This window comes from Epinephelus moara, chromosome 15 (assembly GCF_006386435.1).
Source record: "Epinephelus moara isolate mb chromosome 15, YSFRI_EMoa_1.0, whole genome shotgun sequence".
Taxonomy (NCBI): domain Eukaryota; kingdom Metazoa; phylum Chordata; class Actinopteri; order Perciformes; family Serranidae; genus Epinephelus; species Epinephelus moara.
Genome location: NC_065520.1, coordinates 9,034,755 through 9,062,073, shown reverse-complemented (window position 1 = coordinate 9,062,073; position 27,319 = coordinate 9,034,755). Strand labels below are relative to the sequence as shown.

The window sequence follows — 27,319 nt, the reverse complement described above, 5'->3', positions numbered from 1 at the left end:
CATGTCATGTCTTGTTTTATCATGTCATGTTTTATCTTGTCATGTCTTGTTTTATCATGTCATGTCTTGTTTTATCATGTCCTGTTTAATCATGTCATGTTTTATCTTGTCATGTCTTGTTTTATCATGTCATGTCTTGTTTTATCATGTCATGTTTTATCTTGTCATGTCTTGTTTTATCATGTCATGTCTTGTTTTATCATGTCATGTTTTATCATGTCATGTTTTATCTTGTCATGTCTTGTTTTATCTTGTCACGTCATGTTTTATCTTGCCATGTCTTACTTTATCTTGTCATGTCATGTTTTATCTTGTCATGCCATGTTTTGTCATGTCATGTCTTGTTTTATCTTGTCATGTCTTACTTCATCATGTCATGTCATGTTTTATCTTGTTATGTCTTCCTTTATCTTGTCATGTCATGTTATATCATGTCATGTTTTATCTTGTCATGTCTTACTTTATCTTGTCATGTCATGTTTTATCTTGCCATGTCTTACTTCATCATGTCATGTTTTATCTTGTAATGTCTTGTTTTATCATGTTTTTTTTCTCTGTTGTGTTGTCATGTCATGTTATGTCATCTTGTGTGACAGGGTTCTGGCAGAGCTGCTTTCCTCAGCAACAAAGGCCAGGAGGAAGACTTGGAGACTCTAAAGAAACGGAGACTCCCTATAGCTGGCGCCCTCTGGTGGACATATGCCTGCAGCCTGGTGTTCAGGCTGCTATTTGAAGGAGGATTCATGTAGGATCTGCCACTCTTTTCCATAATATTTCTGGTTTGCTATAATCAGATGCTTCCTGTCTCCACACAGTATGTGTCTTTGTCTCTCCAGGTACGCTCTGTACGTGGTGTACGATGGTTTCCAGATGCCACGGCTGGTGCAGTGTGACCAGTGGCCGTGTCCTAACCTGGTGGACTGCTTCATCTCACGCCCCACCGAGAAAACCATCTTCACCATTTTCATGGCCACCTCCTCCTCTATCTGCATGGTCCTTAACATGGCTGAGCTTGCATATCTTGTTGCCAAGGCTGTCACTAGGTAGAGGTATTAATCAGTCAGACAGTCAGGTGATTAATTAAAATTTGAAGTCCTCCATCTTTCATGTGGGTTATTGAAATGCAGAAATGCCTTGAGTCCACATGTCACATCTTGTTTTTTCAGGAGTCTCAGTGGTCAGAAGGAGAGGAAAACATGCAGAAAATCCAGCAGAGAGCAGAATAAGACAAACCAGAAGTTACTCGTCTCAACCTGAGGAAGCAGCAGCAAGGTGGGCGATACATGCAGAAGAAAGATTTTCCAAAGATTTAAAAATCTTTAAAGCTTAGGTGCTACACATGTGAATGACAAACCGTGTGTAAATAGGACTCATTGAACATTTTCTATGATACCTTAAATGTAACCTCAAAGGGTGGAGAGGATGGAATCAGTGTCAACTCAAATCTGTATTTTTACATGATACTGTAGTGTCTGAGATTGTATGTCAATTCTTAATTGTCAGTACTTGAGTTAATTGGATATAAATACACTCACCATTTCCTACTTTATGTACCTCAAATAAAGTTTCATCTTATCGTAACTGTGTCTCAGTCCAATAGTTTGATTTAATAATGACATGATAATAATAATGCTCTTGTCTGGAGATCTAAAATTACTAACTCAGGGAATACTTTGTATTGTATTGGAATGAAATTGACTGAACAGGACAACACACGTATTTTCATTGACAATAGAGGCATCAAATGATCCACTGTATTAACCTCTGCTGACCTCTGCTGGTGGCCAGCAGCAACTGCACCACCTCTGACAGCTCCATGGTCTCCTCCTATGAGGGACAGTCACAAAACATGTCTGGTGAAGAGGTGATGTCACCCCATAATAAGTGACCATGGTGAAGCAGTTTGTGGCTTAAAAAGCTTAATAGCCTACTTATTCAGAAGTAAAATTATGCAGGAATTGCAAAATAACTTCACTTCTATTTTGTTTAATACAGTGCCGTACCCAGAAATGTTTCACAGGGGTGGCCAGAAGAAGCCACGGAAAATTATTGGTCGGCACACCAAAACCAAAAGCCATGACTGACTTTCTAGAAATGATGTTATGCTTTTGTAGTGTTTAGGCGAGTTGAAAACTGTGTTAATATGAGAAGTAAGGAATCACATACTGATAAACTTTGGCTTCTTATTTTACAGTTAATAAATCATCTGATGTGTATAGACGAATACTGGTACAGTTAATATTTTGAGTTACACAACAATCCTGTTTTATTGTGTTATGTATCTATACGTCAGGCGATTAAAATAGGCTGGTTGTCCTTTTCCTTAAAAAGACAAACACAGCTTTAATTTGAGGGGGTAAATTGATTGTCAGGAACAAAACATTTACTGGGAACAAGCCTTCTCCAGTTCAGGGGAGACTCGTGGGCACCCACTGCAATTATATCAGGCGCCAGTGGTTAAATGACTTGTTGTTTTTTTTTCATTTATCCCCTTTTGACATAGATGTATATTTCCAGTACAACTTTACATCAGATATTAGGGTACTGCTAAATATGAGGTATTTCTAATAACAATATCGCTACTTCTGTGGTTATAATAAATATATAGACTTAATAATATAGACTTAATGTAGTAGTAGTAGTAGGAGGAGGAGGAGGAGGAGTAGGAGTAGGAGGAGTAATAGCCTGGTAATAGCAGCCTGGTAATAGTAGCCTGGTAATAGTAGCCTGGTAGTAGTAGTCTAGTAGTAGTAGTAGTAGTAGTAGTGGTAATAGTAGCCTGGTAATAGTAGCCTGGTAGTAGTAGTCTAGTAGTAGTAGTAGTAGTAGTAGTAGTAGTAGTGGTAATAGTAGCCTGGTAGTAGTAGCCTGGTAATAGTAGCCTGGTAGTAGCAGCCTGGTAATAGTAGCCTGATAGCAGTAGCCTGGTAATAGTAGCCTGGTATTAGTAGTCTAGTAGTAGTAGTAGTAGTAGTAGTAGTAGTAGTGGTAATAGTAGCCTGGTAGTAGTAGCCTGGTAATAGTAGCCTGGTAATAGTAGCCTGATAGTAGTAGTAGTGGTAATAGTAGCCTGGTAATAGTAGCCTGGTGGTAGTAGTAGTAGTGATTATAGTAGCCTGGTAGCAGTAGCGTGGTAATAGTAGCCTGGGAGTAGTAGCCTGGTGGTAGTAGTAGTAGTAATAGTAGCCTGGTAATAGTAGCCTGGTAGTGGTAATAGTAGCCTGGTAGTAGTAGTAGTGATTATAGTAGCCTTGTACGTAGCCTGGTAATAGTAGCCTGGTAGTAGTAGTAGTGGTAATAGTAGCCTGGTAGTAGTAGCTGTAGCGGTAGCCTGGTAATAGTAGCCTGGTAGTAGTAGTGGTAATAGTAGCCTGGTAGTAGTAGCCTGGGAATAGTAACCTGGTAGTAGTAGCCTGGTAATAGTAGCCTGGTAGTAGTAGTAGTGATTATAGTAGCCTGGTAGCAGTAGCCTGGTAATAGTAGCCGGGTAGTAGTAGTAGTGGTAATAGTAGCCTGGTAGTAGTAGCCTGGTGGTTAGTAGTAGTAGTAGTAGTGGTATTAGTAGCCTGGTAGTAGCCTGGTAGTAGTCGTAGTGGTAATATTAGCCTGGTAGTAGTCGTAGTGGTAATAGTAGCCTGGTAGTAGTAGCCTGGTAATAGTAGCCTGGTAGTAGTAGCAGTGGTGGTAATAGTAGCCTGGTAGTAGTAGCCTGGTAATAGTAGCCTGGTAGTAGTAGTAGCAGTGGTGGTAATAGTAGCCTGGTAGTAGAAGTAGTGGTAATAGTAGTAGTGTTAGTAGTAGTAATAGTAGTAGTGTTAGTAGTAGTAGTAGTAGACTTGTATTAGTAGTAGTAGTAGTAGTAGTAGTAGTAGTAGCCTTGTAATAGCCCGGTAGTAGTAGCCTGGTGGTAGTAGTAGTGGTAAGAGTAGCCTGGTAATACTTAGCCTGGTAGTAGCAGCCTGGTAATAGTAGTAGTGGTAATAGTAGCCTGGTAGTAGTAGCCTGGTAATAGTAGCCTGATAATAGAAGCCTGGCAGTAGTAGTAGTGGTGTTAGTAGTGTTAGTGTTAGCAGTAGTAGCCTTAGCAGTAGTAGCCTGGTAATAGTAGTAGTAGCAATAGTAGTAGCCTGGTAATAGTAGTGTTAGTAGTGTTAGTAGTAGCAATAGTAGTAGCCTGCTAATAGTAGTGTTAGTAGTAGTAGTAGCCTGGTAATAGTAGTGTTAGTAGTAGTAGTAGTAGCAATAGTAGTAGCCTGGTAATAGTAGTGTTAGTAGTAGTAGCAATAGTAGTAGCCTGGTAATAGTAGTGTTAGTAGTAGTAGTAGTAGCAATAGTAGTAGCCTGGTGATAGTTGTGTTAGTAGTAGTAGTAGTAGTAGTAGTAGTAGTAGTAGTAGTAGTAGCCTGGTAATAGTAGTGTTAGTAGTAGTAGTAGCAATAGTAGTAGCCTGGTAATAGTAGTGTTAGTAGTAGTAGTAGCCTGGTAATAGTAGTAGCAGTTGTTGTAAACAGTTTTAAAGTGGTATTAAATTTGTCCTGTCAGTGAAGTGATGGAGTCGTCTCTGCCCCCTGTTCATACCTCCACATACACACACAAACACACGCGCGTGCGCGCACACACAAGCACATACCTTCCCCCCCACCACAACCCCCCTCGTGCGCCCCATACACGGGGACACCAATGTGTGACAGTGGCGGATGGCCTTGGCCACGCGGGACGCAGCCGCTGCGCTTCGCCTTCGCGGGACAGGTTCCACACGCGCTCTTTTTTAGACTAGACTAGCCTCTCGTCTTTTTACTCTCTCTCTCTCTCTCTCCCCCTCTCTCTGTACTCCTCTCTCTGTGTCTCTCTCCCTCCCCCTCCTCTCCCACTAATCTCACCTACTCCTCGCCTGGTCGCCTCGAGCCCTCCCGTGGGAGTCAAAGAAAGAAGAAGGAGGAGGAAACAAAGTGAGAGGAGAAGAAGAAGCGCGCTGCCGGGAGGGAGACGTGTTTCAGAGGAGAGCGGTAAGCAGGTGGATGCTGGAGTGATGGTGTTGGTTGGAGTGGGAGGGAAGAGGAGGGATTATCATCCTTCCACCTGCTGGATTATCAGCACCTCTCATGTTGCGTTCACTTCACTGTGGGAAAGACGGCAGACAGGAAGCCACTAATATCTCAGGAATTGATTTAGGAAATTTTTTTATGATAAAAACTGAACATAAAATCTTTGAAATTCCTTTTTTTTTTTTTTTTTTTTAATTTCCTTTACTATAATCAATTAAAACACATCAACCTGAGCCCTTGACAGTCAGTTAGGATGTATTATAGCTAACCTACAATGCCAATTGACAGCTTGTCTTCTCAGTGTCAGCCACCCTGTTCTCTTAATCTGCCTCATGAAGTGTGTTGGAGCAACATTTTGGTCATTTTTGTATTTATTCAAAGAAGCTAGATTGGTAAACCATCAAAAATCACAATTTTGCATTTATCACAATTTACAATATAAAAATAAATATGTCATTTTATTATTTATCATTGGCTAATACTACTATATGTTTTTAAAATGTACACAACCTGCTTAAAACCAGTGCTCCTAATGGGCAACCAATGTTTTTTTGTTGCAGTTTCCATAGTAACACATTGCTGCTCTTAACTATTCTCTTGTTAAAATGACCATTACCATATTCCCTGTTTATTCTGGGATGTTTTGGGATGGATGTTACTTTCTTGGGGTCCAAAACCTGGACACTTGGACACGCTGATGAACTCTTTCCATCAGTTTGCCTTCTTTTATCTTTATCTACATTTATAGTGCTGCTCTGTACTTTTACACACATTAAGTCATTTATTTACATTTATGGTATTGCATATTATATATAACATTATACTTATTTATTCTTTGTATTCATTACATCCCTTTGTGCAATTTTAAGCATGCCTACACACTTTTATGCATCGTTAAAAATCTTTTTATGCACTTTTACACACTGTGCACTTTGTGTGTACCCTTGCACACTTGCTGACCCTGAGCTGTTATTAATCTGTAGCATCATTTCTTCCAAGAATCAACATTACTCATGGAGTAACCCAGCTCCTGACATTATCTAAGCTTACCTCGGTTCATCTGACCAACTTATATTATGTTTATGGATGTGCATTTAACCAAAATCAGGCTGACTTTATTAACAGACTAGTCTTTGGTCTCAACATTGCCACTGTCTGCATATCTTAAAAAAGGTTTTCAGGGTGCGAGCGGCAGGCCAAGAGTTAACTGTTTGGGCTGTTTTAGCACAAAGACCTCTGATCCATCAAAAGCACACCCCAGCCAGGACAATGTCCATCTAGCAGCTTCGCTATTGTCTGTCGTGACAGATGGTATTTCATCACGTCAACACATCATGTACATGTACACATGCCGCTGTGAGATCAGTAGACAGTTACAGTAACTAGTCCATTTATTTACTGAGACTGTTCTCCCTTCGTTCAGCTCTAAGGTTTGGAAAAGTCACTGAACGTTTGTGAATTTAGCAAAGATGTTTGAATATGTTGAGATCGATTTTGGAACATTTATTGTAGTAAAGGGAATTAACAGAACTCAACTTCATTAAGACTATTATATTTCCTTTATGGACTTTCAGACTGCTGATTTACTTCTAGTGAGGGTAAAAAGGACAGAAGCTGTGATCGTAACTTTTATTTTAGAAGTAAAATATAAGTTTCATTGCCTCACGTTGGTGGCGTAGTGTGTGTTACTGTAACTTTGAGTGTGTGTTTGCGAGTCCGTACATATCAGTCGATCCCAGGCAAACATTTGCCCTCCTCAGCATTCCTGGGATGTGATGAGTCCAGCATTCAACCGGGACAACCTGTTATCCACTCATTCACTTCCCACAGATGGCCAGCCATTGTCCACTAGCCAGCCAGCTCTGCAACACACACACACACACACACACACACACACACAAATACATGGACGTTTGCAAGCAAATGTATATGTGGATAAAGTAAGAAAGGCAATCACAAAGCACTTTTTCCATACGTTCATAAATACACATACATCTACATCTGCAGAGGACACACAGATGTATGGATACACTTTTAATCTATCTTTAGATTTATGTTCAGTAGGTCAGCTTCCTCATAAAAGCACCACAACCATAGTGTCCTCCCTATATTTTGTGATGGATGAATGCATACAAATTTTAGTGCCAAGTCCTTATTTTAGTAGGCAGAGAGTCACTAAACATGAGGTTTTGTTGCGTGCTACGATAAATTCCGTGCAGATCTCAAACTTTGACTGGCTCTGGTTTATTATTTTAGTGGCTCATGAAGAATAAGTGAGAATAATAAATGAGAATTTTGTGTGATTTCTGTTTGAAAATGACCTTTAAAGTTGACAAGAGTGTTCTGTCTTTCCTTTACAGATATAGTTTTTCTTCTGATCTCTGGTCGATGGATTTATCACTGACAACACAACAATATTTTAGTAAGTCTGCCTTCCCTTTCCTTATTTTGATACTTTTCACTTCCAATTTGTCAAAGAGCAATGCAATTCGTCAGCAGCTCTGCATGTCAAGGGATGCTCAGGGATGCCGTGTCAGTTTATACTCGTTCCATGCAATGTGTCTTTTTTTTAAAAACATCTGTTTTCACAGGAAACGTAGAGTTCCCACTTGTTAAATGCATGCAGTCTCTTTTCAAAACAAACTTAGAATGTAGGTATAAAAAAAAACTGTTTTAGATTAATTTCCTTAGGTTCAGAGAACAAAATGGTAGCCTTGCCAACACCTGGGCGGCTGTGGCTCAGAGGTAGAGCAGGTTGTACACCTATCGGCAGATCAGCGGTTCGATGTCGAGGTATCCTTGTGAGAGATACTGAACCCCAAATTGCTCACGATGATGCTTCCATCGGTGTGTGGTTGTATGGTAGCCTTGGCCACCAGTGTGTGAAAGGGTGAACGTAACTAGTGGTGTAAAAAGCACTTTGACTGGTCCAATGATTGGAAGGGTGCTGTACAAATGTCGGTCCAAAATTATTTGGTTAGGTTTTGAAAAAAAAGTAATGGTTTGGCTTAAAATAATTATGTTTGTTATTAATGTGATAACATCACGTGGCGTACATCCCTGGCGTAGTACGCTATGTTGTTATTAAAATAACTTAATTGACGGACAAGACCGGAACAAAGGGCTATGAGATGAAAGTCCAGAGATTGTTTGACCCATCCATCTCTCCTCCAACCCGTCATAGGAGGACTTTCTTTATGCTATGGTAGTTGTTTGGTGCATAAAAAATGGCGGTGCATCCCACATCGCCTCTAAAAGGTGCCTCGGTGTGTCAGTATCTGATGCCGAGGGCCACTGATCAAGTGTCAGTATTTGACGAGTTGAGAGTGAGATCAGGTTGCATTTTGTTGTCCCTTCTGACCTAAAAACATGTAATAGAAATTTCATTTGGATCCTAGTCTGTTCTATTACTGAAAAGGTGTTCAGTACAGAGTAGTCATGGAGCTGGTGAAAATGAGTCTCCTAAAACTAATTTGTTATAAACTATCGTAACTTTTAGGTAGGCAGTGACCTATCATCAACCAAAGAGCTAAGCTGTTGCCTCGAGGGACAATGAACATGGCATTCCTTTGAGTCAATCCCATTCTGGTGCCATCATTAGTCCCAGTGTGTATTAGTCCACCGCTGAATATTTTATTTCACAATAAAAGTATATATGTGACCCAGTTTTTAAATGTTTTTTCTTCAGTGGGAACCAATGGGCTTATTGCAGAGTGCTACAGACAAAGTGCAGTGATTTTAGCCTTTTGTTAAGAAAACTATTGGAAAAGTTTTCATCACTTCACAATCTGTTCATCTCTGGTTTCTGTCTCCAGACAGTACTTGTGCTCTCTTCTCTGTCTCCTGCGTCTCCTCTCATTTTACGTCTTGTCTTCTTCATCACACTCTTGTTTTCCTCTCCAGGCTAGATAATCGAGTGAAGCATGGGTGACTGGAGCTTTCTAGGGCGGCTGCTGGAGAATGCTCAAGAACACTCCACTGTGATTGGAAAGGTGACTGATTGACTATTGATTAACTCGATGAATGTTAAATGATATCACATTAAGTTTACCCCTCATTCTCACATTATCCTTAAATGGCCACAATTTAGAATATTTTACCATCTTCTTGGTAATTTGTAGGACTGTCCTCCTCGAAAATGCTACCACATAGGTTGTTTGTACAAGCAGCATATTATGACCCATGTACAGTTATATTTAGGCAATGACCTCTAATGGCCATAGTAATTATGACAGGAGTAAAGGAGGAAGTCAGGTGACACAGTATACATAACTAGGTAATCTGGGAAGAGAAGATATCAGGGTGGACAGGTGGGTCAAAAAACACAGGACTATCACCCAGGAGACTGAAAAGTCAGCCTTGGTTATTATAACTATGTAATGTAGTATGTCATGTGGTATTTGTGTCGTATGTCACCTAAGTTACACCATGTTATGTTAATAACAAGTGTACTTATTTCAACCCAAATGAAATGATCTTTTTTCTTAACCTAACTAGGTACTTTCCTCAACATTTCTCAATGTTAATCATGTGTTTGAAGCCGCAATCATTTGTGGTGTTTAGGTATGACAGCGTTAAGGGTGCGATATCAGGAAATGCTCCTGTGGGTCGTATTAGAGGGTATCCAGCAAGCATTGTACTGATGGTGACATCGTGTCCCTGGCAAAAAATGTTCCCAGTTGGGCGCCAAAAAGTGCGGCTGTGGGGCAGACAGCCAGATGGTGACATGGTTTCATTATCGACCCTCTCTTAGAAACCAAGAAATATTATTGCTATGAAAAAAACAAATGCATGTATCTTTGTGAGATACATGGACAATAGTTAGACACCATTCTTGCCCGGTGACAGGGTTGCACAGCTGACTTTGGCCACACTAAGTTTAGCTGGAGTTCCTAGGATATCTGGCTACCTGCTCTGTTTTTTAACCCTCCCTTCCTTCCTCCTCAGGTGTGGCTGACCGTCCTCTTTATCTTCCGCATCTTGGTGCTGGGCGCAGCAGCTGAAGAGGTTTGGGGTGACGAGCAGTCTGACTTTACTTGTAACACGCAGCAGCCTGGTTGCGAGAACGTCTGCTACGACGAGGCTTTCCCAATCTCCCACATCCGCTTCTGGGTGCTGCAGATCATCTTCGTCTCCACGCCCACCCTCATCTACCTGGGCCATGTGCTGCACATTGTCCGCATGGAGGAGAAGAGAAGGGAGAGGGAGGAGGAGCTCAGAAAGGCCGGACGGCACCAGGAGGACCACGACCCTCTCTATCACAACGGGGTCGGGGATGGAGGAGGAGGTGGTGGTGGGAAAAAGGAGAAGCCTCCAATTCGTGATGAGCACGGGAAGATCCGGATCCGCGGGGCGTTACTGAGGACCTACATCTTCAACATCATCTTCAAGACTCTGTTTGAGGTGGGCTTCATCCTGGGACAGTACTTCCTCTATGGCTTCCACCTGAGGCCGCTCTATAAATGTGGCCGCTGGCCCTGCCCCAATACTGTGGACTGCTTCATCTCCAGGTTAGAGAGTAGCATTTTATCTTTGTGTGCTTGTTCATTTGCAATGCAAAAATGTTTTCATATTACTCCGTGCATTTGCTTAAATTGACCATTCATCTAGCCCTGTTCCCCGTAGTTACTGTTGTTACACGTACCAAGCTTTCTGTTCTTGCACGACATAGTGGCCATTCACAGTGATTTACCATGCTTATTGTTTGAAAGTTCTGAAACAACTGGTCATTGATTTCCCACAAAAGGAGACAGAGAAGTCCCGGCTGAAATGTTGCAGTATTATAATTCACTGTGCAGTGTTTTGGCTTGTTGCAAGCCTTTAAACACATTAATCGGTTCCTCCAACTTCCCGGATCGCACTTCATTGTCTTACTGGTACATTTTGCTGCAATCCATTGTAAGTCAGAAGTTGTAATTTTGTAAATTGATAGTGTGAACTACCACCGATAGCATGACGTTGCTGGGTGTATTCATTTGGACGGAGAAAGAGATACACATCCTCGTAAAGACTTCTATCAAGCCTAAATCAACTACATTGAAATGTCAGCTACAACATTGTAACAGCACGTTTCACAACACAAACACTACATAAAGTAAAATAATTGATTAAAAGGTCTTTCTGCTCAGTTTACAGTGTGTGCCACCATGTTGTGACGTCAGGTGCGTTTCTGTCAGCAAACTAAGGCTAGATGGATCTTGCACAAGTTTCGCACTTGGAATTGGCCCCACTCCAACTGGTCACTTGAACGACCGTTCCATTGCACTTTTCCGTGTTGGAGGTTGTTTTTTCCCAAGTTTTGAGTACATTGGATTGCAGCATTAAACAACACACCCACACCAGCGCAGCTGCTGTAGGGCAGTTTTTGAACAGACTGTGTGTATGCAACGTCCCCAAGCACTTATCTTCAACATGTGGCAAAAACCAAAGCCTGACAGGCTGGCTGTGCCTTGTTGCTAAGCAATGATTGCTCTGTTGGGCATGTTGGGAACAGTCAGTTCAAATAAAAAGCATTGTCACCAAAAAAAAAAAAAACCCCATCACAAATGTGTGTAAAATATTGTGCATTTCCTTTCCTTTGTGATGCTATTTTTTCATACATTTTCTGTGAATTAAATCTGTCTCTGTCCATCTGTTGTTGCAGGCCCACTGAAAAGACAATCTTCATCATCTTCATGCTGGTGGTTGCCTGTGTTTCGCTGGCCCTCAACCTGCTGGAGATCTACCACCTGGGCTGGAAGAAGGTCAAGCAGGGTGTCACCAATGAGTTTGTACCTGACAGCGAGTCGCTGATGCTGGGCAGAGACGAGCCTGGAGACGCAGAGACGATCCCTGAGCAGACCTCTCCGTCAGTGCTCGACTGTTTGCCAGCGTACGCCAGCGTGAATGTCGTGGGGGCTGGAGCAGCGGAGGGAGGAGCCTGCAGTCCAACTGAAGCCTCCCCTGCAGTGATCCCCGTAAGTCCAAACACCACCAGACTGAAGATGGACGGCACAGTGTTCCACCCAGATGACTTCCTGTTGGAGGCCCTGCCCAGTTCTTATTATGGCGACAGAGTGCGTGTTGGGAGCCACGGGCAGCTGAGGGCAATGGAGCAGAACTGGAACAACATGGCACTGGAGCTCAACAACCTGGATGGGAAAAACTCATCCTCCTCCTCCTACCCTCCTCCTCTTCCCTCTCCTCCCACCTCCGCCTCCTCCTCCCCTCATGAGGAGGCCACCCCACCACTTCCACAAGGGGAGCAACACTCCATGTTTCCTACACTCCCTCGTCACACCCCTCTTTCCCCGATCGCACCGGAGGAGACATCAGTGGATGAGGAGAACACATCACCTTGTATGGTTCCAAATGACGACTTCACCGTGGTTACCAAGGCGGAGATGCATAAGCCTCCTGCTGCTGCGAGAGACATCCGGAAGCCAAGTCGGGCCAGCAAGAGCAGCGGCGTCCGAGCTCGCCCTGATGACCTGGCAGTGTAGCTAAAACACACACACTCACACATCTACACACAAACATGCTGTGTTCACATAGAAAACCTACATTTTATTCCACAACAGCATAAAACCACACACAAGCATGGCCTCCAGCAAAAGACATGCCTGCAAGGAAAACGTGCAAAACGTGTTACCACATTCAGCTGGAGGCAGCTGCTTATTTTAATCTCAGTATTATGAACTAGAAGTAGGGATTAACGAGAGTTTGGCCAGACACAATCTTCTCAATTTATAAGACATCAATCAGCTAATAGGGGCTTTGCAGAAATCTCCTAGCAACACATCTGGAGTTATTTTGGAGAGCAGTGGAGAGATGCTATGCACACAGTGGGTCCATCCAATATTCAGAAGCATCATACTTATTCATATCAAATTTAAATGACAAAAATTGTTATTAGAAAACGCAGCAGCAACACTGTCGCACACTTAAAACGACACACTATCATAAAGCTCAGTGGATATGTGTAGGGGAGGAAGGAAGCCAATTCAAACTAAAAAAGACTAAGACTAACTAAAAAAAGGATGAAGGAAAAAGTAATAAAAATAAAAAGGCTGGCTGTTTCCCCTGCCTCCTGTCTTTCTGCTAAGCTAATCAACTCATGGTTTTAGCTGAAATGTTAGCACACAAAAAATTGTAACTATTCCTTGAAGCAATACAATCAGCATTTTCTCAGCCAAAGCTCTCCAACATGGCTGCCAGAGGGTGTGTTACAGCACCTAATTCTTTCTTTAAATGATGACTTGCTTGACACAAAGGGAGAAAATAAGAGCCAACATGGCTGCTGCTTACCATACTGGCCATACTCTCACTTCTTCTTTGGAGAGGTTGGACGGGAGGAATACGCCCATGAAATGGGATCACAAACACTTACACCCACATACACACATACACCGTATATATACATATAGCCAGCACAGACACAAATAAGGAAAGGTTCTAGTGATGATGATGATGATGATGATGGTGGTGATGATGATGATGATGATTGGACTAACTAATGAGTTTGGGAGCGTAGAGGCAGCAATACTATATTCTTTTATTTTCATCTATCTTTCTTTGCTGGGAGACATCAGAGGAGAGGTTTGCACTTTTGTTTCTTTATTTTTATTTTTCTTGTGACGTGATGATGGAGCTGAACAGTCCATGTGTCGCGTTGAACCTGTCTGTCTGCGTGTACGGTACGCTCACCCGGCCTGTAGTTTCAATGAAGAGAGGGACGCACTGACGTTAGGACAGAGCAGACGACTGGAGGAGAGCAATGAAGCAGTCCCACCCTGAGACATGGTCCTTAGGCTTCACAGGCTGTGTGTGTGTATGTGTGTGTGTGTGTGTGTGTGTGTGTGTGTGTGTGTGTTTGGGTCCCTTAATCATGTTTCAGTGTTTACAAAATGACATCTCTGCAGTTACATCAGGGTAAACTATATAAAGTATATAAATATGTAAATATATAATGATAATAGTATTGATAGGCACCACAGGATGCATTTTAAAAAGTTCTGGTCAAGCTGCAATTTATAGAGACTTTTACGCCAAAAGTGCTTTAGCGTTTTCTGACCAACAGGTCACTATGCAAAAATCCAAAGTTGGAATCAGTGGCGCCCCTAAGGGGGGGCCATGGTGGCCACCCTGATACAATTCCTGCTCTCCCCACTGGCCCCTCCTGATGAAAACAAGTAGAGGCCGACATAGCTGAATTTCAGAGGCTGTTGTGTGCTAATTTTTAAGCTATCGTAAAGGTAGTGGCATCTTGTAAAACTAGACAACCCAAGGCATCCATTGGTACCAACCATGTTGGCATAGCTTGTTGGAAAGGGGGATGAATAATGTTCCGAATTTAGGCTGGCCAAACTGGCATGGCCATTTTTAAAAGGGTCCCTTGAACTCTCACCTCAAGGTATCAGAATTAAAATGGGTTCTGTGTGTACCCATGAGTCTCCCCTAAACTTGAAAGGGCTTGTTCATTGTACAATTAATGTACTCCCTCAAATTAAAGCTGCATGTTTGTCTTTTTAAGGAAAATTAAAACCAGCCTATTTGAAGAACAATGAATTGCCTAACATGAAAAAATACAAACACATGAAAACAAGAACTCAAAATGTTAACTGTACCAGTATCAGTCTCTGCACATCAGATAATAACATGAACTGTAAGATAAGACACCAAAGTATATCACTATGTGATTCCTTAACTCAAGGTGTGCCACCCCACGGTTTTCAGTGGCCCCATCTGGCCACCCCAATGAAAAAATTCTGGGGGCGCCACTAATAAGAATTTTTTTCAAAAGAGTACACAATCAAGGGCTTAAACTACATTTACAGCGATTCTAAGCTTTGCAGCTTGAACAGAGCATAAAACCAGTACACCTTCTTTCTGATGCTTGTGTTTGCAGTGTGTTACAGAACTGTCGAGTTCCCCCCTAGCTGTTCTGTGTAGGAGTTAATTTTCTAGACTAGCTGTAGATTATACAGTAGCTTTTAGATTTTTTGAAACAAAAAAGAGAAAGTAATATGATCTCAAAAAGTGCTAACTTTTATTTCTCTGTCAGTTCTTAACAGACATCCCACATAGGAATGTTCATTTTTCCTGTTCTTCTCATTAATTCCTGCCAAAAAAAAAACCAAAACATAAATTGCTGATTTAATTCCCAACAGCTTTAATTCATCAAATTAAATTGTTAATGTTTTCATTCAGGAATAAAAGTGCACCCCATTAGCAAGTTAACAAAGGATAGTGGTTTGGGGCAAACAGCGTTTTGGGTTTGTATATCTTTGTGTTTACTTCTGAACAGATAGATGATTATACAAGATACTTGAAATGGTACGACTAGAATACTAGAAACGTACTAATTACATCACACGTGCCTGAATTAGCATTAAACAACCAAAATACCCAAACTAAAGTAAAAAAAAAAAAAAAGTCTGATTGACTATGTTAACATTTCGATATAAACAAAAAGTTGTTTTTGTGGTTAGGCAATATAATCTTAACTCAAGGTCCACTTGCTTTTTCTGAAGCTTTCAACCACATCTCACAGTCTTCATTGTTTTTATAGTTGTGTCCAGGTCTGGTAAAATGTTTTACCATCAGGTAAATAACCCACGACATTGTCCTGGGTTTGATCACCGTAGAAGAAGACTGTCATGCTGAGTCAGATCTGATCAGAGTGCCTTGATTAATGTTTGACTGTTAAATGGTCATATGCGAATTGAATTTCCCTTTGGGGATTAATAAAGTATATAAAATGAAAAAATCAAATTAAAAGACATGCGGGGCGACCTCTAGCTCACCTGGTAGGGTGTGCCCCCCATATAAGCTGAGTCATCTGCAGAGGGCCAGGTTCAATTCCAACCTGTGGCCCTCTGCTGTGTGTCTACCCCCTCTTTCTCCCACCTTTCCTGTCTATCTTAGCTGTCCCATCAATAAAGGCAAAAATCACCCAAAAATAATCTTTAAAAAACTGGTCTCATCACTGTTCCAGGAATGCTGCCCATCTGCATTCAAGGTAACTTGGAAAATGTGTATGAGCTCAATAATCATTCAAAGCTTTTGGCTATAACAGCCAGGGCCTAAGTAAATCAAGGTAGCTCAGAATTAGCACTGAGGCTAACTTCTAAACTGCTAATGTCAATTGCATATTGTAAATCTATCACACCTTATTAACGCTGTTAATTATTGCACATTAACAAAACTAGTATCCTCAATGTTTTTACATATGAAATTGTAAAAGGAATAGTTTGGTGGCTTTTTTCAAATTTCTCCCTGCTTGCAGTCTTTATGCAAAGCTAAGCTAACTGTATCCTGGCTGTAGCTTCATATTTAATGCACAGGTATGACAGTGGGATCAACCTTACTCAACCCAACTATTCCCTAAACATATCTAGCTGATTGTTGCGGTACCACCAAAATAAATGTTGGCATCGTATGTTTCTGCAAACCACAGATATCACACACATTTCCTACATTTCAATTTTCAATTTTATGTCGTGACAATGCTGTAATTAACTAACCTGGTTAAGCTACCAACACGTCAAATACCAATTCTTGTTCAGTGGCCCTCAGCGTCAGATAATAACGCATAGAGGCACCCTTTGGGGCTGGCATTTTTTGACACTTCAAGCAACTGCCGGAGTATAAAGAGCAAGATGGGTGGATGGGTCAAATAACTGTCCACTGTCCATGTACCATGTGAAATCAATTGAGTCAATCAATTGAGTCATTTTAATAACAACGTAGTGTGCAAGTATGTGTAGCATATTACGCCAGTGACATATGTCACGTAAGGTATGTGACATATGTCATGTGATGTTAGACTATGTTAGTAACAAACATACTCATTTAAAGCCAAGAATAGTATATTTTTTTAAACCCAACCATGTACTTTGTTGCCTTAAGATGAGGAAGCAAACCTTATAATGGAGTTTGTGCCTACTTTCATGCATGTAGCGAGTGGAAACTATACATTTCCTGCAAAAACAAAAGTTTATTTTGAAAAGACACAAGACAGGTATTGAGCCTAAATTGACACACCATCCCTAAGCATCCAAAACTGACGCTCGAGGGATACCTAAAGCATCATTGTTTGATGTGTAGGGCCACTGACAAAGCGTCGGCATATGACAAGTTGGGAGTGAGAATATGTTAGATTAACATGTGGTTAAGTTTACACACTAAAACCACTTGGTTTAGGCTAGGAAAAAAATATGTTTTGGCTAAAATACCCAGTTTGGTCGCAAAAAAACACGGGTGGACATGCCCCAATGCCTCATTAAAAAATATTCACTTTTGTTGCCACAAACATGATCAGATTTGTCCCGATGTCTTGTTAAAAAAATAACTGCTTTTGTCACATTTGCTGGTCTTAAAAAGTGATTTGTCAGCTGTTTGGCAGCTCGCCTTGGTATCACGCCATCCTCCATCCCCTCCTCCTCATGTGAAGTACCTTGGCTCAAATACATATAATCCGGACTTCATCAAATAGGAGATGTACAAATGTAAGATATTCTTTTTTTTTGCAGAAATATAAAATGCCAAGATTTGCTTCTGGCAACTGGGTTGTATTTTATCTATTATTTCTTTAATTTCATTTTTTATTATCACTATAGAGAACTTTTGGTTTCTCTGTTGTGGAGTAACAACAGGTGTAAAATTAAAGCTTCATGCATCTAGTACACAATTAACAGGTCCAGCCTGCGAACACTGTTAATTGTTGCATTTCATTCAGCTCTTCCTGTTGCAGGGACATGCGTTGTGCTGTTTGGCTCACTCACATGGCAAATTGAAGCACCCAAATCAAACAGAGCCATCGTTAGTGGTATGTGTTCCACCTGTGCTCTCCAGCACTGGCAAGAAAATGTCTTGCTACATTTGATCACTGTGTGGTCCTCCTTCAGCTGCGCTATGAAGCTCAACTTTGATTTGAGTATGAACAGAAAGTTTGTGACTTCATTAACCAGGCTTTTGGCACAGAGATCTGTAGCATGTCAAGATTCATTTGTGGAACTCTTGATTTAAAAATTTCCAGCTTGTCATGAATGCAGCCATTTAGCTATTAAATAAGAGGTGACCAATGAGAAGCAGGATGCAATAAGAGGCACTTAAATTATGGTACATCAGCCACTTTTTACCAAAGTCCAATACATTCTCTGAAGACAGGATGAACCATAAACTGAATCTATACTGTTTACTGACTTTGCTGTCAAATGTTTACATGTCTCTGATCAAACTTAGGTGCCAATAAACAACTTCAGCACACTGTGGCAGCTGAAGCACATCATCTGTTTTTTAGAAAAGAATTAATAAATCATGATGTGTAAGATTTAACCAAAGATATTTAACAAACCAAAGATATTTGTGCCAAAGATATCACAATACATGATGGATTTTTAAAGAGCTTTGCTTCACCCCTACCCTTAAAATCATGGCTCCAACCAAAAGATGTTACATTGAGCTTCGTCTCTAAAAGAGAACAAGGTTCATTTGACTTTTTTCTATTGCTGAAATGTTTTTCATAACCTTATTGTTCCAAGCTGTTCTTAGTACTTTGATATGTAGATAAAGATTTGCACAGATAGTTATAGACCACTGTTATGAGGAGATGAGGATATTATATATAGAAAAGAAAAAGGGTGTCCTTGGGGGAGGGATATTAACATATTTTTGTTTATTTATGGAAATAACATGCTCAAATTAGACCTGGGATGGACAAGACATTAATCTAAAGTGATTGTTCTTTTCTGTCCTGAATACTGATTTAGAGACTTTTGGCTATTCCAATTTTCACACCACGGATGTGCCTTGAATAAAAAATCCCACGATGGAAAACCGAAGTTGTGTAATGGGATTTTTACGGCGCCCCTACAAGCAGGGACACAGACTCCCACGTGTTTGAAATGAAGAACAACCCCTGCTATCACTCCCGTTGTAAAACGACTGTCTTTGAAGAGAAGTGCCTTGCGTCTGAACCTTTTGTTAAAGAACATGTTGATGTAAATGTTCATTTACCTCAGATGTTTACAGAACTGTTACTGAATAAACTTTTTGTACCATACCTGTTTACTGTCATGGTTAGCTTTTTCTATTTTGATATGTTCTCTCCTTTTTTTCTTCTTCTGTGTGAAATCAATGACTCATGATTTCAAAATTGACTAAGAATTTTAAGTGTTCCAATTTACATGCACGTCCATATTCCATCATTATTCTGAATATGAAAATAATCGGAATTTGATGTGGGTCGTGTAAGCAGCACATTCTGTTTGGTTATTCCGAATTCGGCCTTTTTCCAAATGTAGCATTTTCCTATTAAGATGGTGCCATCCTATTGATCCGACGGCCCAAAACGCCAAAGCCCCATTAGTTCGAAAAATGTTCAGGTTTTTACTGCAATTTGTGACATACGGCCTCTTGCCTGTTTACGGTCAGCTCTGTGTGATGTCATGGATACATTATACACAAAATAACTAACCAATAGTTTGCAAGGCTGGGGTAGAAATGCATGCTCAAAAGAAAAGCCCACATTTCTGTTCAGAAGGAGAGACACACCCACTTTTAAACTTGGATATCAACAGGTTTTTGGATATGTGCAAATATTGCAATGCCAACTTTTTCAAGAAGGTGGTCGATTGAATGAAAGACGGAGGGTGTGTTCTCCTGGAACCCTGTGACCTCATATGAGGACATCACATTTTGGGTTAACTTGACCTTATACTTTGTTCTACTTAACTCAGACCTGTTGTCCTCGTTCGTGGACACTAGTGTGCCATCTTGTGGTAGTAAGAGCACAATACACTAATCCATGTAAGAACAAGATGGCAGCCATCTCTGCCAAGTGAGTCCACAGCTGATGCCGACACAAAAGTGGACAAGGTCCCAAAACCTGATCACATTTTATGGTTGATACTTGTTTATTTATGATTAGTAATGTTTGGAGTTTGACATGGCAACAAATTTGACCAATTTTAGCAACAATAACAAGCTAAGACACTGCTAATTAGTAAGTACTCCTATGAGGACATTGGGACTTTATTATTGTTGACAATGTCTAGGTTTTTATACTTATCGGGTCCTACAGATCCCAAATAGCTCGGAGAAATTTAAAAAAGCATAGCAAACAAAAGTTCAGGTCTCTGGAAGATATTGGGGTTTTTTTGGAATAAAGAAAGAAAAACAACAGAATATTTTATGCATGTAAACATAGCAATTGTGCTGTGCTACTGGAGCGACAATACAAGATAGTGCCTTAACATGACGATGTCTGCTGGTTTATTCAACATTAGTTCCGCCTTAAATCAAGACACTGAAAACTAATGACTGGATGTGACACGTTTTTGGTGTCCCTGTGCACTTTGCTGTCGTACCACTCTCTGGCCAAAATTTGTCCATGACAAATTCTTATATGCAGATTGGAATTGAATTAATTGATCAGATTCATGCTCTCCAGAGGATGAATCCTTTCCATTCTTTTTTCCTAATGTCTACCTTAGGCGAAGGTCTTTTTTTTCAATAAACAAAACAAAATAAAGTAAAATAAACTGCATCTTTACTGTTTTAGCATTATCATAGGTCTGTTTATTAATATGATGTGATGGCTGGCAGCTCTGTGTGTGTGTGTGTGTGTGTGTGTGTGTGTGTGAGATGAAAACAGTCTGTACTGTCTGCTATGCATGTGTGTATGTGCAGTGCTGTTTCTATATGCACATGTGTGTGTGTGTGTGTGTGTGTGTGTGTGTGTGTGTGTGTGTCCGTCCCCATGGCCTCGCCCATTAAGCTGTGCTGAGGCCAGCACTTCCTTTATGCGTGCTGAAAGTCCCAGGGATTTTGGCTGAACAAAAACCTCTCCAGGGAGTGAAAAGGGCTTGAATGCCTGCTAATGCCGTCCCGACCTCTGGACTCTTGCAGGCTGTTGGTCCACATGGTCCAATATGAGTATGGAGCATTTGTTAAAATACTGTATATTATAATAATGACAGAGACCAGGACTCCTAAATAAAATAGCCAACAGTTTTTGGACATCTTGGCCATGAACGCTTTGAGTTTGGGAGGGTGGAAATGGGAAGGTTGATTTTGATTTTTTGTCTTTCAGACAGATTTAAAAAACACCAGCACACACATGCAGATGATAAATAAAGCAATGAACCACATAGCCGACAAATACCATATTAGCCTTGTTCTTGAATGCTTGGTTGATTTAAAGTTGAATTAAAATATATATATTATAGGACACTGGAATGTTTGACTTTATTTTTTTAGTGAGGACATCAAAAAATGTTCTGTTTTTATCAGGAGCAAATCTATCTGGGATTCTGTTGTGGCTCAGCTGGTGAAGTGCTTCACTCTCAGTCTGCATGAAAATGAAGTCTGTTATGCTTTATGCAGCACTATGGCTGCTCACAGGGTCACTTGTGATAACTGAAGGAATCCAATCTCTTTTTTTGCAAGAAATACAGTTGTGGCCACCAGTAATTTGAGGCCAACGACGAGGAGCATCACACCTGCCCGCAGACCTTTTCCCACACACCTGCAACTCGTCAATGGAAATCATTAAAAGCTCAACACAGGAATGGAGTTGCCTTTTTCAGTTGTTCTGAGCTGCCAAACTTTGCGGCTGAATGTGATGTTGTCTCCAACGACCTCTTCTCCTTTAACAGCACATCTCCTCTGAAATGGTTCATGTGTAACATGAGTAAAGGAGAGAACAAGTCCACCAATGTGCCAAGAAATAAGGACAGGGATCACAAAAAGACAAAGATGCTGCAATGTGCACACAAGTGCACAGAGCTACATGTGCAACTGATGTTACCTGAGCATTATTTCCTTTGAGTGTCGGTGAACATGCAGCTTTCTGATAGTGATTTGCTGTCCTTAGCTATCTGTGCTGCCCAGCCTTTAAGTGGAGAGGGTGTGCCCCTAATGTTCACACTGTAGCAGCACTCAAGGGAAACAGAGGGATGTTTGGGCTGACCAAAAACTCACAAATGAGGCATGTAGACTACACACGGGGTTCCTACAGCTTATGGCAAATTAGATTAAGGACTTTTCAGTGCCACTTTGAATTAATTTAAGACCAATTTTACAACAACCAAAATCAAAAGAAAAGAAAAAACACATGAAGCAACATCAGTTACTTTGGGTGAGGGACAGTTTGCCCAAATGTTTACCATAACATTAAAACAAGACTTTTTTTGTCTGGTGGTGGAGACAAGGGTAAAACAAAACTGGGAAACATCCAGCGTTTGTTGACAAGTTTTCTTGGCAATTTTGTGTTTCCTAATGTGTATGTGAGATTCCACTGCCTTGTTTTCCATTGTGTCATTTTTAAAAACTCATGCATTGCCTTCTAACGGTTTCAGCCACGCCATAAACTTTTGGTTAAATAGCCAGTTTTACACATGTACAGTGACAACTAGGTAGCAGACAGCGGATCCTCTGCTCTGAGCAGCCCGGCCAGAAACGAAACAAAAAAAGACTCAGAAAAAATGGTGTCTAGCAGAGAGGATTGCAGATTAAAACCATCTGAAACTTGTCCTGGTTTGAATTCCTTCAGTGTTATCATTCATTCATTAATTCAAATGTCTTTTTAAGGATGCACAGAACCCTGTACACAAGTACCCATCCAGTGTGACATCATCATGGCACAGATGTCCTGGGGAAAAAATAGGCACTGTTGCAACCTGGATATATATGGTGAAATGTCTCAATGTGATGTGTGCAAAAAGGCCTGCTCCTCAAGATGTTCACACATTCAGTCTGTGTCTGCATCTCGACTCTGTTACTGCAGCTGACTCAGGTTTACAGTGAATCTAATCCCCTCATTTTATTCTGCTGGGACACATTCATTTGTACAGTAGGTCCTCTAGTGGCCAAACGCTGTCATCTGGATTTTGTTCCTCACAACTGTTTTTGATCAGTTTCACATGTGCAACCTAAAAATATCAAACAAATTCTAAATGTTCTTTTTATAATAAAGATAATAATCACTGAAACTGACACAAGTAGCTTCCCACATTTTATTCATTGAACAACTCAAACTCCACTATGCATGGGAGGATTATTCCAGGATCTTACATTTAGGTCTTTACTCCCCACTTCACAAATGACTTCCATTCCACACTACCAGTATGCTTGGATGGATAGATGTAACTCTTTTGTGTGTAGGAGGGGAATGAAGAGTTTAAGCAAAAGTAAGCAGATGACTGTGAAACATTCTCTCATCCCTGACTCCTAATCTTTACATCCCATTTGTTCATTGGTAATAGGGTGGGCCTCAGGGATCATTTTGGCCATAGTCATTAACATGACACTGTCAAAGCTGTAATATTGTGAGCCCTTGTACAGTTTTATTCCTTGAGAATCGCATGTAGCAGCATGGATGCCGGACAAGGGCAAGGGCCGGTCCTGAGTCACAGCCCTGGGTGTGGCAGTTAGGTCGACATCACGAAGGTGCTGTTCTGTTTGAAGTAAAAAAATATGTGTTTGTTAGTCACTTGTGAGCAAACATAACCCTTAGGCCTGTACTATTTGTTTTTATCTTGATCTTTTTTTTCCGCCTGAGTTTTGTCGATACTCAGAACAAAGAAACTCACAAAAAAGATAAATAAGCATTCTGTTACATTACCTTGGATTATATGCACTGTGTGTTCAGCATTGCAGACAAAAGCAGCATCCACATGTCCCTCAATGCCAAGTTCCTCCTTCAGGGTTTTAGGATAGCCTTCAATCAGGGTGTACTGAGCAGCTGCTTTGTAGATGTAAACCTGATCATCCTGCAGGTGTTTGACAGACCAGGAATTATTTCAACTTTAATGCAGATAGATAATAGTCTGAGGTTTTTCAAGATTTTTTTAGTGGTAACTTCAAGGTCTACCTTAATCAAGTAGAGTTTGTCATTGTAGGAAAAGACGGCGTCCACCCCGTGTTCCACCTCCTTCCATGTCCTGGTGACTGGGAAGGCGTGCAGGCCGTCACGGTGGGTGTCCAGACGCATGTAGATGGAGCCTGAGCAGATTGAACTGAAGTCTTAGTGAAAGCTTTACAGCAAGCTCGAAATACATTTTCACAGGACAAACAATCCAAAAGAAATAGTTTGACATATTAGGAGATATGGGTTTGTTTGTTTTTTTACATTTTTGCCAAACGTTACATAAGAGGATCAATACCACTCCCTAATAAAGTGCTGCAGGAGTGAATCCTTAAGTGCGAAAATTAGTTTTCATTTTTGCACCTCTGGTTCCCTTGTCTCAAAGTCAGTGGGGGTTTTTTGATGTGTTTTTGTTTACATGCTTGAAACAAGATGTTAACACAAGCTCAAGAGACTTTCATGTTTTGACAGAAAATACGTCAGGAAATATCTTTCTCTTGAATTTTGCAGCTTTAATGCGTCTTAAAAAAGGCGGTTGCTAAAAAGTGATTAAATCGGACCACAGGACGTCATCACACCGAACATGGCTTTACAGCCAGGCTGTGGGGGCAAGGTTAAGTCATGCGACCTCAGTGTACACCTTTTATAGCCTAAACGTTAGCTTTTTACCTTTGGCGGGTACATCTACTTATCTTGCTGAACAGAATGTGTACGTACCATAGATTGATATTGCTGGATTATTGCCTCAGGTCTTGGCTTCTGCAATAATCAAAACTCCTTTGTAAAAACCCCAGGGCAGAGAACCAGGGCGACGCTAACTTCCAGGTCGCCCTACAGATAAACATCATCCCTACAGCACTCAGCTTAGTATAAAGACCGCGGGAACAGGGGGAAACAACTAGCCTTGCCAAAATTAAAAACTACTTCTCACAGGACCTCTATTAATCAGCCCACTAATTAACACATCATGTCCTGTTTGTGATGCTGCTGGCTACAAAACTGTACACAGGCACAACAGTGCTTTGAGCTAATTGCTAACATCAGCATGCTGACATGTTCACATTGACAATGCGGGTCCATGTCATTGGTTCGACAGCCCATTGGTTGGATATCCCATTAGTCCGACTGTCCGCGGTGCTGAACAGCTTGCGGCGGGCGTATGATGCGCCGCGACCGGCTTGAGGCGGAGCAGGCTCACGGTTTATGTGTTTGTCACTTTCTTTTTCATTTTAACCCACACCATGATCTTTTCCTGACCCTAACCAAGTGGTTTTTGTGCCTAAACCTAACCAGACCTTAACCACAGGGCATGATGATTTCGGAACGGACTTCGGAACAATGGGTTTAATATGGTCGAACCAATGGGCTGTCGAACCAATGGGCAGTTCCCGACAATGCTGACATGCTAATATTTAGCAGGTATGATGTTTACCATGGTGACCATCTTAGTTTAGCATGTTAGCATGGTAAGTTTTGCTAATTTGCATTTAACGCATGTCACGCAGGTTGGATATTTAGTCGTTAGGTGCAGGTGCCACGGGAGTGCGCCAGCCAATGAAGCCAATTTTCATAGTGGCCTAACAGTGGAATTACAACTTCTGAGTCTGTCCTGTGATGCCGTGGGGCCCAAAAAGAATTCTTCCCATAGACTTACATTGTGAAAGAGGCATCTGTGAATCAGTGGATACATTTTTTTGAACGTCCCAACCCCCAAAAAATGGTTCGCTTTATTATCAGAATTTGATTCATTGTTCTGATAACATTTGGAAAGCCCTGAAGAGCTGCACAATTTAATCATTTTATCCCCAATCAAGTTAGCGGACAGCTAAACCAAAAGCCTGTGTGCTTGATCTATGGTCCTAAGCAGCACTGATCATCTGTGTAATTTATACGAGGCAGTTAAATGTTTTTGGCTTCATGCGCCACTGAGCAGCTTTCACAGGAATGAACGGGGTCCTGCCTACAACGCTGTATCCAGTTCCCCGTATACAGCCATGGTTGTGAAGTAACTACTTGTATTTTCTAATTTTGGCAAAACCCAGGCTAGCTGTTGCTGCTTGCTTCTAGTATTCATGCTAAGCTAAGCTAATTGCCTCCTGGCTCTGGCTTAATGCTTAATTATTTCAATTCTAAAAACAAATAGACCACTGTATTTCCCAAAATGTTGAAAAAGGCTATTCCTTTCAAGACTATTTTCATGTTTTCTATTGGTTTATTTATTTATTTTTTACTTTACCTGAAAAGAAATAACTTTTGCCGGCATCATCAGTGGTGATGGCATCTAATTTGACGTCACTGCATTTTGGGATTGCGTAGTTACCTCCATGACCTGCAGTCAAACACAGAAGATTTCACATTAACCCAAAAGAGACTGTTTCTTTTTCTTGTACAAAATGATTTAAAATCAATTTGATAGTTCTTTTCTGGATAAACTCACTAAAGTTGGCGCACTTCATGAAGTATCTGCGGGCGTCCTTGGGGTAGTCACTACCAGTAATCTCTCCGGTCACTGGGTGGAAACTAGTGAAGTTGTGTCCATGGAAACAGTAGTAGTGCTCCAGCCAGCGTAAGGCAGAGGTGCAGACTGGCAGGTTGTCCCATGTCTTGGTCTTCACTGTCTTTGTGGCAATATCAAAAACATGCACATCATGTCCTGTGGGGGTGAAATTAATAGTTTGATTTACCACTTAGCTCCACAGTGTGCTCATGAAAACATTATGACAAAATACACTCCTGCTACAGCTAATTTTTTCTACGAGGGGGCAGAATTATCCCTATAATACTGAGATAACCCACTGGTTCAGTCAAACATTGTTAAATTCTTCTCTCTTAAACTGATTCCATTGTTTCTTTTATTTTAAACACTATTTTACAGCTTAATTATAGTCCTGATTTAGTGAGATGAATATTTTTTGCAGTGAATGCCAACATACCCTTGAAGAACAGAACTGAGTCGGCAGGGCACTCTCCTTTGGGACACTCCACAGCAGAATCCAGGTGATCGGGGACATCAGGAAAATCATCATGCATCTCTTTTGGATAGCCCTCCTCCAGAGTGTGGTTGTAATAGCTGAACACTTTGTCATCCTGGAGATCAAAAGTATCAGGACAGTCTAGACCTTGCTCTCGATCTAAATTTTTAACAGAATTAAAGTATCTGTGGATCATACCAGGAAGAAATAGATGTGATCATGGTCTTCTGCATTGGGATCTGTACTGTGCATGCGGAAAGCAGCATCAACATGGCCGATGTGATGGATGTCATCAAGCTCCTTAAAGGACTCGTTGGAGAGATGAGCTGGACCATGGAAACCCATCCATATGTGGCCACCTGAAAAGAAAACATCAGTTTAATTTGAATATGTATATACATGTGTGTGTGTGTGTGTGTGTGTGTGTGTGTGTGTGTGTGTATACATATGTG

The 27,319-nt window shown here is 41.0% G+C and overlaps 3 protein-coding genes across 5 annotated transcripts in view; 2 read left to right on the top strand and 1 right to left on the bottom strand.

Moving 5' to 3' along the window:
* Positions 1 to 1,581, top strand: part of LOC126401867 (gap junction beta-6 protein-like) — a 5,438-nt gene extending 3,857 nt beyond the window's left edge. Inside the window, exons 5-7 of one of the 3 annotated variants that reach the window (XM_050063391.1) lie at positions 597 to 745; positions 837 to 1,043; positions 1,167 to 1,581. In XM_050063391.1, the coding sequence (XP_049919348.1) occupies positions 597 to 745; positions 837 to 1,043; positions 1,167 to 1,257 (447 nt within the window). In that variant the 3' untranslated portion in view covers positions 1,258 to 1,581. Of the gene's footprint in view, positions 1 to 596; positions 746 to 836; positions 1,073 to 1,166 lie in introns of all 3 variants that reach the window. The other 2 variants (XM_050063392.1, XM_050063394.1) reach the window with 2 other exon arrangements.
* Positions 1,582 to 4,866: 3,285 nt separating this feature from the next.
* LOC126401794 (gap junction alpha-3 protein-like) lies at positions 4,867 to 12,969 on the top strand. The gene is made up of 5 exons (XM_050063298.1): positions 4,867 to 5,006; positions 7,406 to 7,467; positions 8,949 to 9,037; positions 9,993 to 10,555; positions 11,689 to 12,969. Exons 3-5 carry the CDS (start codon positions 8,969 to 8,971, stop codon positions 12,524 to 12,526), a joined length of 1,470 nt encoding a protein of 489 aa, XP_049919255.1. The 5' UTR covers positions 4,867 to 5,006; positions 7,406 to 7,467; positions 8,949 to 8,968; the 3' UTR covers positions 12,527 to 12,969.
* A 10,061-nt stretch (positions 12,970 to 23,030) lies between these two features.
* The window catches only part of hpxb (hemopexin b), a 6,010-nt gene continuing 1,721 nt past the window's right edge, over positions 23,031 to 27,319 (bottom strand). The window contains exons 4-10 of the mRNA XM_050063224.1: positions 27,066 to 27,226; positions 26,829 to 26,982; positions 26,333 to 26,548; positions 26,132 to 26,224; positions 23,902 to 24,032; positions 23,653 to 23,800; positions 23,031 to 23,485 (exon numbers count right to left, since the gene is read on the bottom strand). Of these exons, the coding sequence (XP_049919181.1) occupies positions 23,259 to 23,485; positions 23,653 to 23,800; positions 23,902 to 24,032; positions 26,132 to 26,224; positions 26,333 to 26,548; positions 26,829 to 26,982; positions 27,066 to 27,226 (1,130 nt within the window). The 3' untranslated portion in view covers positions 23,031 to 23,258. The remainder of the gene's footprint in view (positions 23,486 to 23,652; positions 23,801 to 23,901; positions 24,033 to 26,131; positions 26,225 to 26,332; positions 26,549 to 26,828; positions 26,983 to 27,065; positions 27,227 to 27,319) is intronic.